Source organism: Barbatula barbatula (assembly GCF_947034865.1).
Source record: "Barbatula barbatula genome assembly, chromosome: 22".
Lineage (NCBI taxonomy): Eukaryota > Metazoa > Chordata > Actinopteri > Cypriniformes > Nemacheilidae > Barbatula > Barbatula barbatula.
Genome location: NC_136785.1, coordinates 4,933,476 through 4,946,902, shown reverse-complemented (window position 1 = coordinate 4,946,902; position 13,427 = coordinate 4,933,476). Strand labels below are relative to the sequence as shown.

Genomic DNA, 13,427 nt, shown 5'->3' with positions numbered 1-13,427 from the left:
TTTAAGAAACCAAAAGCAGTCCATTTTTGTAGACTTAACAACATGACATTTGTTATTCACAAAATGGATCTAAACTTAAAGGTGCTTTAAAATGTAGTGTCAATGCAACATACTGTATGTAGATAACAACAAAAACTCATTTAATGAAAATGTCCAGACCTGTATATCCTGAAATCAGAATTGTGGCTGAATTGTGGCTTTAAGGGATCTGATGTTGGTCTATGCGGGTTTTGTTAGTTCATGTATTTGTGTTTTTATGTATTTGGGTACGTGCTGATCAAACCTTTGTGAAGTGCTTGGCATGAAACTATTCTAATGTAAATAAGGGTAGACGTTTCTCTCACTCTCACTTCATACAAAAGGCTTTTCCATCTGCATTAATGCAGTAGTTAGTACTGTTTTTTTCTGTTGATCGGTAGAAACTGGGCAAGTTGTTTCGGGGGGAAACATTCAGCATCGTTTTAGACATATGGAATGAGATCAGGGGCCTAGACTAAGATACTTAGACTAGTCTTACAAGTGAGTCATCCAATTTTTTTATATAATTGCTAGTCAGTGAGACTAGTTGTTTAGACGCAGTCTTAACAACTAGTTTATGCAACTGGTCCCAGATCTGTTAAATGTGGACCATTCAGTTTTAAATGAGTTTTATCAGGCCCGTCCTTACGTCATTTCTCTGTCTTGAATGGTTAAAAGGAGACCAATATATAAAGGTGTGGAGGGAGATTAGCCAACAATTGTGATAAACAACCTTATCGGAGAGGTGAAATTATAAAGGTGTTTCAGAAGGATAATGGATTTGCTCAACATAGAATAATACTTCTTTATGAGACATTCATTTGTATTATATGTTTTATTTATAAAATACCTTGCTTGTGGGGGATAGAGGTGAGAATTCTCATCTTCCGTATTTGGTATTCAATATTTTGATATTTCTATATTACTAAAGTTAAAATGAGTGTTTTTATGAGTTGTATGCGTTTACGCTCCACAGCCATCAAGGTGAACTGTGTGGGCTCGTGCGGGATCTCATCCAAACTGAACGATGCCTCGTGGATGCTGGAGCAACGATACTTGAGCAGCACGCTGTCTGTAGCAGACAAAGGTGAGATTTTATTTTACTCCTGTTTTTTAAACACGAAAATAAATAACCCTTACTTGCTTTAGTCAAAGGACTTAACATTCTTTTAGCCGTATTGCTCAGGCAGCTGTTTGTGTCTGGTAGGTTTCCTGTTGCGAGTATGTGTCTGTTTGGGTGTTCCTGTCTGTCTGAATATGTGTGATATCACATAACCTTTAGGTGGATTGGAGCAGTCAGTCAGAAACCTTTCTTTAGTCGGTTTTGGACAGTATTTCTGTGAATCTTAGGAAATGGCTTCTGCATAAAGAAAGAATTCACTCCAAAATGACAATTCTGTCATCCTTTACTCACCCTCACGTCATTACAAACCTGCATGATTTAATTCTGCAGCAAAATAAAGAAATATACCAACTACTATCTCCTATGTCAAATCAATCAGGCATTTGTTAAGTGGTGAGATAACATTTTGACTGCCTTGTACAGATCACAATATACGTTATACGCAATATATATTCAAAAAATATACATTATTCAAAACAATATGCACAGAGTACATGTCAAAGCTGAAATTAAAGTATTAAAGTACTTAAAGAAGTCCGTCTGGTTTATATTAAGCCTTCTGAGTGCATGTGCTAGCTTTATTTGAGGAACAGAATGAAATTTCATTCGTTATTCTCTGAAAATGGAGGACGGTCATACCAACATTTCTCCTTTGGTGTTTCACAGAAGGAAGTCAAAACGGGTTTTGGATTTCCCTTTTCTCTGCTCTGACATTTTGAGCAGTTGACTACGTGTTTGCGTGAGCGATAGAACAAGAAAAACTGATTTCTCAGCTTGTCTCGTGTTAGTAGCTTTGAAATTGTTTTTTTTATTTGTTGTATTAAAGGAACATTATACCTAAAATTTTAAAATATATAATTGAATCACCCTAGAGTTGATACAAACCTGAATACATTTATTTGTTCTGGTAAACACAAAAGAAGATATTTTGAAGAATGTAGGGAAGCAAACTGTTTTGGGGCACTTCTGACTACTATGTTGGTCAATGGTGGCCAAGAACTGTTTGTTTAAAGGCATTCATCCAAATATCTTTCTCTGTGTTCATCAGAACAAAGAAATGTATACGTATTTGGAATAACTCAAGGGTGAGTAGATGTTGACAAAATGTTTATTTTTGGGTGAACTGTCTCTTTAAATTTGTGAATGCCATTAACAATTTCCCTCTAACGAAAACCAGCATTTCATAAATTGTATCTTTCTCTGCGAAGTCTCCCTGGCTCTCACCCTCATGTTCAGGTCCCACACACTCATTTATGTGAGGTCTCCGCTTATGTGTACTGACAGATCTTTCCCGGTCCGGGTGCTTGTTAGCGCACATGCTCGGGCTAGTCTTGCTTCCGCTTTCCAAAAGACCTTTTTTAGCATCTGAATCAGTACTGGGACAGATGTGCCGGGTAACAATTCTCATATGAGCCCGCAGGCAAGATAGAAATGCTAAATGCTTCAGTGCTTGCTGCCAGAAACTAATGCTGTCAGCCCTTTAAGAGTTCAGGTTGCACTGCTCATAGCTCAGCAGTCCTGCGGGCGGTGGAGGTTTAGATGCTTTTTCCACATAGAATTGAAAAGTGTCACTGCATGTTGATGATTTCGTAACATTCCATCAGACATACGAGAACTGACTTAATGGCTCGATGTGGTTCTGAGAATTTCAATATATGTCTATCTTGGCATGATTCTGCTCTTTTGCATCTCTTGTTGAACTCTGTAAGAGTTTAAGTTCTGAATACTTTCACTTATCAAGCAATGCAAACTGATGTATTAATCCTCTAGTGGTGTTAATTACAACTGCACTAATTGGACAAATTTGGGCACTTTGTGATTCCTTTTATGTTTTACATAAATGTCTTTCAGGCTATATATTTATTTGGTGGTTTTTATGAAATATCAATTATAAAATAAAAAGGGATTTTTTTTTCACCCAAAATTCACACGAAACATGATTTTCATTATAAACTTAATTCCAATAGTTGAAACAACATCAAACAAACAAACTTATAAAACAAAAGACGCTTCTGTTTTTTACGTGAATTGTCAATGTAAATACAAAATAAGCATTTTTATGTTATTTTTACCTAAAATGGACAAAAAATCTTCATTCCACTACTTAAAACACAACGAAAACCCCCATAATATGTCCCCCTATTTTGCCATCTGATTTCATCAAAATAGCAATTACATGGAATTTCAATGGCAGTACTACTCCCTGCTTGCATAAGCTAAAATCTATAAACCAATGTTGTAACAAAATTAACGTCTTAAATTCTATATTAAGTTAAAATTGTTGAATTTAAAAAAAAGTTGGAATAAAAGAAAAATGACTAGCATGAGAAAGTAATCGCTTATTTGTAGCAACAAATGAAGTCGAATTTAGAAAAAGTAGCGAAGTTTTGTATCATGTAGATTAAGAGAAAAAAGTTATTTAAGAAAACCAAATAATTTTCCCACATTTCCCCCAACATCACTTTAGGGTTAAACATTTTTAAATATTCATTTATTTATCTTCATGTGATATAAAACCTATATAGTACTCCTTTATATGTGGAACACAAAATAAGATATTTTGCTAAATGTCCCTACAATGGAACTCAATGGGGGGGCAATGTTGTTTGGTTTTCTACATTCTTCAAAATATCTTCATCCGTGTTCTGCAGAATACATGTTTGAAATGACTTTTCCTTTAAATTGTTACATATTATAAGATCAATAGGGTTGTTGAAAGCTCTGAATGCACCAAGACACCCTGTTGAGTTACATTTTCACACTTTCTGTCTATTAGTGCACTTGATTCTGTACTAAATGCATTTTGCAGATGCTTTTATCCAAAGTGACTTACAATATTGGGAAAAGTGATTAATCGTTTTATGAGACGATACCTGTTGGAGGCTGTGTGTACACAGAAACCTATTTGGGTGTGTTTTGTGTACACCGTTCAGGTTAAGTCGATTTTTACACACCAAATAAAAGTGTAAATATAGGGATTGTTAACATTGGTTAAAACTCAGTGAATCCCGACTCCAAACTCACACCATTGGTTGTTTCAGCTACGTCAAGGTGATGAAGATGTTTAAATGTGTTTTGTTAGCATCTGAGACGTTGTCATTACAGGAAAATCAAACTACAAATGCTTTTGTTGTACATTGAATATTAAACAGTGTTAGGAGAACTTTAACAAGCGACCTTGTGCCTGTATTTAAATAGCACACAAAAGATTTAAAGATTAAAACGAGGTCCACGCCTGTTAACAGGGTGTGAGTTTTTTCTTGATGGTATTGTATCTGTCACATCAGTTCATCTGGTACACATCACTTGCAGTTCAACCAGGCTGACAATTTTTATAAAATGTATTTTTAAATAAAAAGTGCCTGTCAAATACACATGTAGTTTTGCCATAGATATTGCAACAGAAATCTATCTAGCGCAGCAAATGATGCAGATGAGCTGTCAACTAGGCTGGAATGACCTAAATATACCTCTCGTCCTGAGTTAATGCTTCTCTTTTTAAGTAGAAGTACTGCAATTGCTATTTCTTACCAAACAGTTTCCTTTCCTTCCTGAAATTTAGCTCGTCCGACATTTTCTGTAAGCTGCCTTTTCCTGTCTTACGGGCCAAAACATGTAAACAAGAACAGATTCGTACGATACTGATGACTTGCCCTATTCAGTTCTCACACATAAAAGGCATACTACCCCAAAATCATTTACGCACACTCATCTACAGTACCATAAACTGCAATGAGTAAACCTTTCTGGAGGAACACATTATAAAGTGACACATTATTTGTGGTGTGGATGCCAACCCTTCTGTTTAACTAACCTGGTTTGTGGAGTTAAACTGGGAGAACCCTGGTTAGAAGCACAGGAGAGTATTGTTCAAGCTATCAAAGTGCATATCGGCTAATATTGTTCATCCTGTTTGAGTCATTCTGTCCTGTGAGATTTCCACCATCTCTGTTATATATAATATTTTCTATTGGTAGAAGTGAAGCATTTATGATAGATTATACATGAAATTTCAATCTATTAGAACTTTTATAAATAGCATTACATAATATATAATATTACACGTTTTATAAATAAATGATTCACAGACATTTGGCCATTTTTGGCCGAATTGTTCCACAAAGAACCTTAAACATCTGAAGAACTTTTCTGTTTCAAGAAATGTTCTTTGTAGTGGGAATTTTTTTTAATGTTATTTACACCTTTATCTACAATTACCACAAAAATTGGATTTGCATATTTTTATCTTAACATGGCCTACATGAAGAGTCCAAATATTTTTTGTCTTAAATGTAAGAAGTAAATCTAATGTTTTCAACCTGAAATGACCCTTCGCAAACTGTTTGATTGACAAGCGGTCTGACCAATCATAACGCAGATATTATGTGTCCCCGTGACTGACCGCAATTTTGTCCAACAAACAAACAAGTCCGACAGAACTGGCGTAGAGCTTTGGTGATTCATGTGAAACAATTGCTTTTTAATAATGTAATTTAGTAAACAGAGCGATTTTATACCCAGCTTTAATGGACGTTCACACTATAACGATAAACTATATCTAAGATATAAAGGAAGGAGATTGAGGAAGTTCACACCACAACTAAACCAATACAGATACAAAACACGATATTGTTGCAATCATTAAGGTACGAATTACAGACAGGAGCGTTCGAGAAGTGGTGTTCTGGAATATAATACTTATTATACTTACACACATATATTACTTGCATATTACATAATGTCACCGGTACCGTGTGAGTTCAAGCCCAAATATGATCCAGAAAATTCATTTGACCAAGTGAATTAATCAACTTTGCCAGCGTGACTTTGCCAGCAGAGCGTAACAGATCGGTAAGGTTTTATTTTGAAAAACTATTTGTTTTAACAATAAGCTAACTTCTTGAGCTTCCTTTGATGCGGTTTCTCGAAGCAACGCGCCAAAGTCAATAAAACACATTATAAAGAGGCATTTGTTGCATCCAGCTGGGACATGGTTACTGAATATAATGACATATATTGACTTTTTTCGTGTAGCATCACGTTGCAAGGTAGAACAGCCAGAGGATACGAGGCTGAATCCAGCTCCCGATGGATTCAGCCTCGTCAATATAAAACAATTTCTGCATTTGTGATCGTTGGACTGACAGAAAACTTACGTTTGAATAGTAATTCTTTAAGGAGGAAAACGTACTTACAGGCTGTGAGTGAGAAGCGGCAGACTGACCTTACAAAGGTGGATTTTCCCTACTTTGTATAAAACAGCCTTTGTGCACAACCAGGTGTTAATGTGCTGCACACACTTTTTTTGGAGTTGTGCTGTTTCGGTAAATAAAACTTACCCACCGATTTCTAATTGTGCCCTCATTTGGAAGACCCAACTAAGTCGTTTTTAATTTGTAATGAAACACACAGCGACTCCACAACATGGCGGCAGCAACAACCACATTACATTGGGAATACTGTAGTCACGCCTTCTTTCTTAGCGTATACATTTTGGGCGGTTTTCTTCAATGCTTCTCCGAACTGATGTAGAAATGTGGGGCGAGTTTATGCAAGGCATTTAAGGCAGGTTTGGATGAGCCTCTGCTTTTAAATAAAAGTCTGCAAAACTTTCGGAAATATAAACACTTACACCACATTGAAGTTAGCTATACATCCATTACTGTGACAGAAGTCTACTGCATCACGCAAGTTTAGAATTAATGTAACATTATCGTATGCGGTGGATGCAAATATAGTCATAACAATTGTTATAGTAATCTCAAATACTGAATGGATCCCCGAATGCATATCGCAGACCTTTCTCCCATGCTTCACATAATTAAAACATTTTTAATCTTGTTGAGCTTTTAAATCTTGTTGGTCTAGCCGTGGCCCTGCCACTGTACGGAAATGGGCGTAAATCTAAATTATGTGTTTATTTCTCTACCATTACAGGTACTCTGCCAGCTGGTGAGCACAGCTTTCCCTTTCAGTTTCCAATTCCAGGTAATTATATTTCATTTAACACTTAGCATTTCAAGGCTGTTAAAGAGCATTCTCTTTCATCATCTCTTGTTAGAGATCCACCTATGGGAAGGACATCCGTACCTGACCTCTGGAGATGCATCCAATTGTACAAAGTCTGGCTTTGACAGACAGGACCGCGTGTCCTATGCCAGGTGAGGGCACGCCCCCTCACCTAAGGCATAAAGGCCCCTGCACGCGCTTCGTTTCCTCAATTGACAGTTTCTCACAGGTCATTGATTAGACTTCACTGTTGTCTACACGAGGATATATCTGTGGATCATCCTCCCTCAGACGGGATTGTCTTTTACGCCGTCAGCTGTCGGTTTTCTACATTTTTCATTAGGCTGCCTGCCTCCCTTCGTCTTTTCCCCTTTCCCCCATCAAAACGACTAGTTGACATCAATCAATCTGGTGGATGCTTATATCCACATAAGCATCTATCCTCTGCACAGGAAATTTCTTCTTTTCACATTTCAGAGAGGGATCAAGGGTGCAATATCGCACCTGTCTCATGTTACAGGGTCTTATGGCACCAGATATTCAAGTTTTGACTCTGGGCCTTCTGAGAAAGAGGGCTCTTCATCTCAGCCGTTTACATGATCTTGGTCACTCTGTCACAGGAAGGCAGATCCGTGAATGGTGTTTGGCCAAGCACACTTTGCTCAGCCCATATGATTATTTTGGAGCTCCTCACTGAGTGAAAAGCTCGGAGACATTTTTTGCCCCGCCTGCAGGGGCATCATGTATTGGTATACTGCAACAATACCACAGCTGTACAGATTTTAATCGCCAAGGGGGGATGAGCTCCTCCAAGCTCCACACTCACAATCTCACGAGCTGCTAGTATGGAGAAGACAGCTTTTTCTGTCTTTACGAGCCACCCGAGATTATTCCGGGGCAGTCGTGGCCTAATGGTTAGAGAGTTGGACTCGTGACCAGAAAGTTGCCAGTTCAATCCTCAGGGCCGGCAGGTAACGACTGAGGTGCTCTTGAGCGAGACACCTTACCCCTACCTGCTCCCCGGGCGCTGCAGTGATAGCTGCCCACTGCTCCTGGTGTACGTGTGTTCACCACTTGCTACTTGCTGTGCGTGTGTTCACTACTCACTGGATGGGTTAAATGCAGAGGTCACATTTCAGGTATGGTTCACCATAACTGACAAATAGGTCACTTTCACATAGCCATCCCATTATGCATGGACCTCCTGTCCCAGGCAAATAGGAAATTTACCATCCCCACAAAGACAGTGTGGCTCTCTGGGCCGGGACCGTGAGAGGGTGATCTGACACACATTGGTTCTCTCCCCTGACGTGTTATTGTCACGATTCCGAGGGATTCATCTTCCCCATTCAATTTTCAGATACTACCGGCTGGATGATACCAGGACTTTGGTATCTCCCATAGGTGGATCTCGAACAGGAGATGATGAAAGAGAACAATAGGTTACTGTTCGTAACCCCGGTTCTCTAAAACATTGATTGGAGAGATCTACCAAGTTTGCTCCGCTTGTTGATGGCTAAGCGAATATGCTCACTCATCTTAATGTTAGCTATTAACTGAATGTTATGTACTTTAGACCTCAGAGATGTTATGGGGGGGCACTTAGGTGTTTGGTTAAACAGCACAGAGCGTCTCTGTGTTGCGATAATTGTGTGTGTGAAGAGTTATATTTTTTAACATGGATCTGAATGCAACGGTTTAAAATCCTTTCTGACCAAACACATGCTCCAACATGTGCCATTAGGGCAGATTTGAGTGCAGCATTCCTTAATGCTGAATTCGTGCCCATCTTACAGTCTGGATTGGCTCTCCCTGCTGGCAGATTGTATAAACAGCTGCTGAGGTTAAGCTGTCCAAAATTATTCCAGCACATTACTTAGGAAGTGTGTTGTGTATTCAACGTTTACCATCCAACAATATAATAATAGCAGATATTTTTAAGTTGAGGGTTAAATTCTACAATGGGTTGATTTTATTTTATTGATTGTGGGCTCTGGAGTCTTTTATGCTCATTGACAAACAATAATATTGGTCAATACATTATTTATTAATATAAAAAAGGTATCAGATTGCTTTATTGTATAAGCTTTTGAGTATCTTTTATATAATTAACTCATTTCTTTTTTAGCATCCGTTCCGACATCCTTTGAAGGCCCGTTTGGTAAAATTTGTTACAAAATTAGGGCGTTTATTGACACGCCCCGCTTCTCAAAGGATTACAAGACCCAACGGCTCTTCTACCTTCTCAATGTGCTTAACCTCAATGAGTTGCCAGATATCGAGGTGAGATTCCACCACTTTTTTAAACTTAATTTGTAAAACTTCTGAACAAGCTGTTCATTAATCATTAAAAATGTGTTTTGGTATTAATACATAATAAAATATACAAATAAAACAGTCCTTGGCAAAGATTATAATTGTTTAAGTAATTAAAAAATATCACCAATATATTATGAATTATCTGGGTTGACAGTGCATTTTTTCAATAACATCAGAGGTTTGTTATGTAGCAAATATTTTGCATACATTTTACAAGATGATTTAGAGAAATATTTTGTGAATTGCAATATCTAATGACCTACTGTTCTTAAAAATGCTTTTCTGTGAAACAATTCATATTTTCAATATGTACCTAATAAAAGATTTCAGTATAACCATGTGCCATTTCTAAAGCTCTTTAATACATTTTGGCATCGCTTGCATATTCATTACATACTTTCCTTTCACAGCAACCCAGCTGTGCTGTCACAACAAAAAAGTTTAACTACCTCCTAGTTAAAACGGGCACGCTCATGCTAAAAGCGTTCAGCGATTTGAGAGGATACACTCCGGGCCAGATCATCAAACTCTCCACTGAGATCCACAACAAGTCTGGGAAAGACACAGGCTGTGTGCTGGCTAGCCTTATACAGGTGAATCAATTGACCCCTTATTTTGTTGTAATGCAGAGGTCTTTTTTGAAGAGGACATATTATGAAAAATCTCACTTTCCTTTTGTCCAGAGAGTGACGTATAGAACAAAGCGACCTGTGTTTGACCTGCGACCCATAGCGGAGGTGGAAGGCGCTGGTGTCAAGGCGGGCAAACATGCAGAGTGGAGAGAACAAATAATCGTCCCGCCCCTTCCACAGTCAGGCCTCACGGGATGCAGCCTCATAGACATTGAATATTTTATCCAGGTTTGGGATCTGAAAGTCATGTCCATGTGACAGTAAAATGTGAAAAATAACAATATATTCATGCTGTTCTTTGTCTTCCCTCAGGTTTCTCTAAAATCTCCTGAGACCGTAGTCACGTTACCCATCTACATCGGGAATATCGCTGTAAACTTGACTCCCTCCATTCCTCCCATGCACCCCGTCGCTCACGGTGCTCCGATGCCCGCCCCTCCAAACCTCGGCCCTGTGGTCCCCAGTGCCCCACCTGTGGAAGATGACCTGGAGGGTGAATTGGGGGCCGGGGGTGTAGCCAGCGAAGAGATCCCCACCAAAAGTCACTCCCAGCAGGACCAGTCCGGTGTGCCTTTCTCTATGTCTCCCAGCGTGTTTGGTCAAGTGCCAGGCCCGGCCCCGCTGCAGAACCAACAGTACGCCCAGTCTTCAGACGGTTCAGCACCGCTGTTCTGTGTGTCCACGGGGGCCACCATACCTTTCTTCACAGATGGTAACACAGCACCGGTTCCTACTTCCTGTCCACTGATTTTGCCCCCAGAATATAGCACTTGGGAATATCCACATGGTTAGTGATTTATTCTGGAGGTTTAAATTTCAAAAAAATTTGACATTCGTTTTTCAATATGTTTTTCACCTCTTGTTTTCAGAGCCACCCCCCACTTATGAGGAAAGCTGCAGTAGCAACAATTCAAGCTTCAACAGTAGCACGAGGTAGACCAATCAGGTTCATTTCTCCAACCATTTAAATCCATTACTGCGCCCTGCTGGACAGTACAGACATTACCGTTACGGACCAAATCTGGCCAATCTCCTCCTTGGACTTTATATCGTCACTTAGACATTAAAGGATGATTTCTTAATCCCACTCTCCTTTATGTGGTATCCCATGAATTGACATTTTAACAGTGGAGAAAATATTCCTGGAACGAAGAGAAAGTTTATTCAGTGCCTAAGAAAATGTAGCACTCTCGAGCAGTCACCAGGTGAAAAATTCTCTGAGGTTTCATGAGAGGAATACCAGCATATATAAAACTTCCATTACAAAATTGCAGAATCGTTTTTTCATTCAACCAAGGCAGGCCTTCCATGAAGCTCATAAAAAAGCTCTCTAAGATTGATACCAACAACCCTAAACTCAGCATTCACAGACTGAATTTGTTCGCAACTTTTCAGTCGAAAGCAAAGACACTGGGCCACAAAGAAAGTCGCTCTGAAAAGAACAAGGTTTATTTATTGATCATGATTGAAGTGGGACTTCTTAAAGTCCAATTTATAACCAAATCAACACATCCACCCAGTGTAATGTGGATACAGCTTTGGAATATCAATGTTGTCGGCTAACCTGGGCATCAGATTTATCACTTGCCTAAATGATGACCACTATCCCTTAAATGCTTAAGGGAGCAACATATTGCATTTGATTTTGTGGAGAATTTTCACACTGTGGTTTGACTAGATGTCAAGAGATGTTCTGAAATAAGATGGAGGTATTATCATGTATTGTGTACATTTTCTTTCCTGGGTCTCAGATTTTTTCCCAAATTTTTTTATTTCAAAGTATTCCAGCTAATGGGCACAGTCTTTCAGACCATAACTTGTTTGAATTGTGTTGTCCCACAGATGTGTTGTTGCTGCATATGCAGCACTGAGATGTCTGATGCGATCTGTAAATGTCTTATGTATGTTTGGATCCATAGGAATTTTTGTTTTACGATGGATTTCCAGCGAGGCCTTAGGCTGTGCAAGGATCGTTGTGTACAGTCGTTTAAAATCGCAAACCGTTTTTATTTTAATCTGTTTGACCCTCAAACTGTTATGAGGAATTTGGAAGCACAAAAAGGCACTTTTATAGAGTTTATCATAGTGTATGTGTGTGATTGTATGCCCCCCAACCCCACCCATTTATATTTCAATGAGATTGTAAGCGTTGTAGTTAAGCGTATTACTTGATTCAGCTTGTCAAAGAAAGCTCTTAAAATGTCAGAGATTTTCTCAATCAGCTAAATTAGAAGTTGTCTGTCTTATTTTACTCCAAATGGTTTTCTGGGTAACATACTGTATTATTATGTACTATTTACAATGCTGATAGAGAGGAATCATTTGTATTAGTATCAAAGTAAACATTAGGAAATCTTATCTTTTGTGATTGTATCACAGCAGGCCACTGTGATGTCTAACAGCAAAAAACTTAAAATTCAAGTCAGATGGAGTCTCTTCACTGTGTAAGCAACACTGTGCTGTAATATCAGCCATTTAAACAACTGTATAGAAACAAAACAAACAATTGAAATTGTTTCATATTTAAAACTGCATTTGCCTTAAATGTGAATGATTCATCACTGGTCCCATAGATTTTCTAGAGAAGACTGAACTTCGTCTCTGCAGCCTCTTTCTGTGGGTTTAATGCATGTTAATGCATCTGAAAGAGTCATGATGGCTGTTGGTTTTTAAGCCCTTCAGGTAGTCTGACAATGAAATGACACAGTCCTCCATCTCTGCGCATGATGTAGTTGCAGCTCGCGCGATCCGTTTTTAATGCTTGATTTACATGTTTTGTATTTTCCTATTCACCAAAGGTTTAACAGCTTTATTGAGTTAATTTCGTCATTGTGTGGTACTTTTCTTCCTATGGAGCTTTCAGCAGGTTTTGAAATAAAAATGCACGACTAGGGATCAATGTTATATTTAAAAAAACATATTTGACAGATTCAAACTTGTACAACAAAGAAATAAAATCCCTTAAATTCTCCACTTTTTTAAGGTGTTGGTCATTTAAATTCCTATTTATCCATTGTGGACCATTGGTTATAAAAAATAACCAGATGGATATTTAGAAATAGTTTTACGTGAACTGTTGCAGCTTTAGACTGTTGTTGCTTAGTTGAATGCCTGTCAACATTATCTAAAAAAATAACAAAAAATAAATAAACAAACTTCAACAACAAAGAATTTATGTTGAGATACATCATGATGCCTGATGGTAAACATGACCTTCAGCCTCCACAACATGATCCAAAACCTTCCTCAAAACAGCGTTAGACTTTAGCGGGCATTCCAAATCCTTTTTTTCACAATCTCCTCATGTACATGTGTTTCTTTTCACA

The 13,427-nt window shown here is 38.3% G+C and overlaps 1 protein-coding gene across 1 annotated transcript in view; it reads left to right on the top strand.

The window, feature by feature from the left end:
• arrdc1b (arrestin domain containing 1b) overlaps nucleotides 1–13,227 on the top strand; it is a 28,478-nt gene extending 15,251 nt beyond the window's left edge. The window contains exons 2-8 of the mRNA XM_079486321.1: nucleotides 995–1,105; nucleotides 7,079–7,129; nucleotides 9,279–9,433; nucleotides 9,880–10,062; nucleotides 10,153–10,329; nucleotides 10,414–10,888; nucleotides 10,971–13,227. Of these exons, the coding sequence (XP_079342447.1) occupies nucleotides 995–1,105; nucleotides 7,079–7,129; nucleotides 9,279–9,433; nucleotides 9,880–10,062; nucleotides 10,153–10,329; nucleotides 10,414–10,888; nucleotides 10,971–11,038 (1,220 nt within the window). The 3' untranslated portion in view covers nucleotides 11,039–13,227. The remainder of the gene's footprint in view (nucleotides 1–994; nucleotides 1,106–7,078; nucleotides 7,130–9,278; nucleotides 9,434–9,879; nucleotides 10,063–10,152; nucleotides 10,330–10,413; nucleotides 10,889–10,970) is intronic.
• Nucleotides 13,228–13,427: the final 200 nt, after the last annotated feature.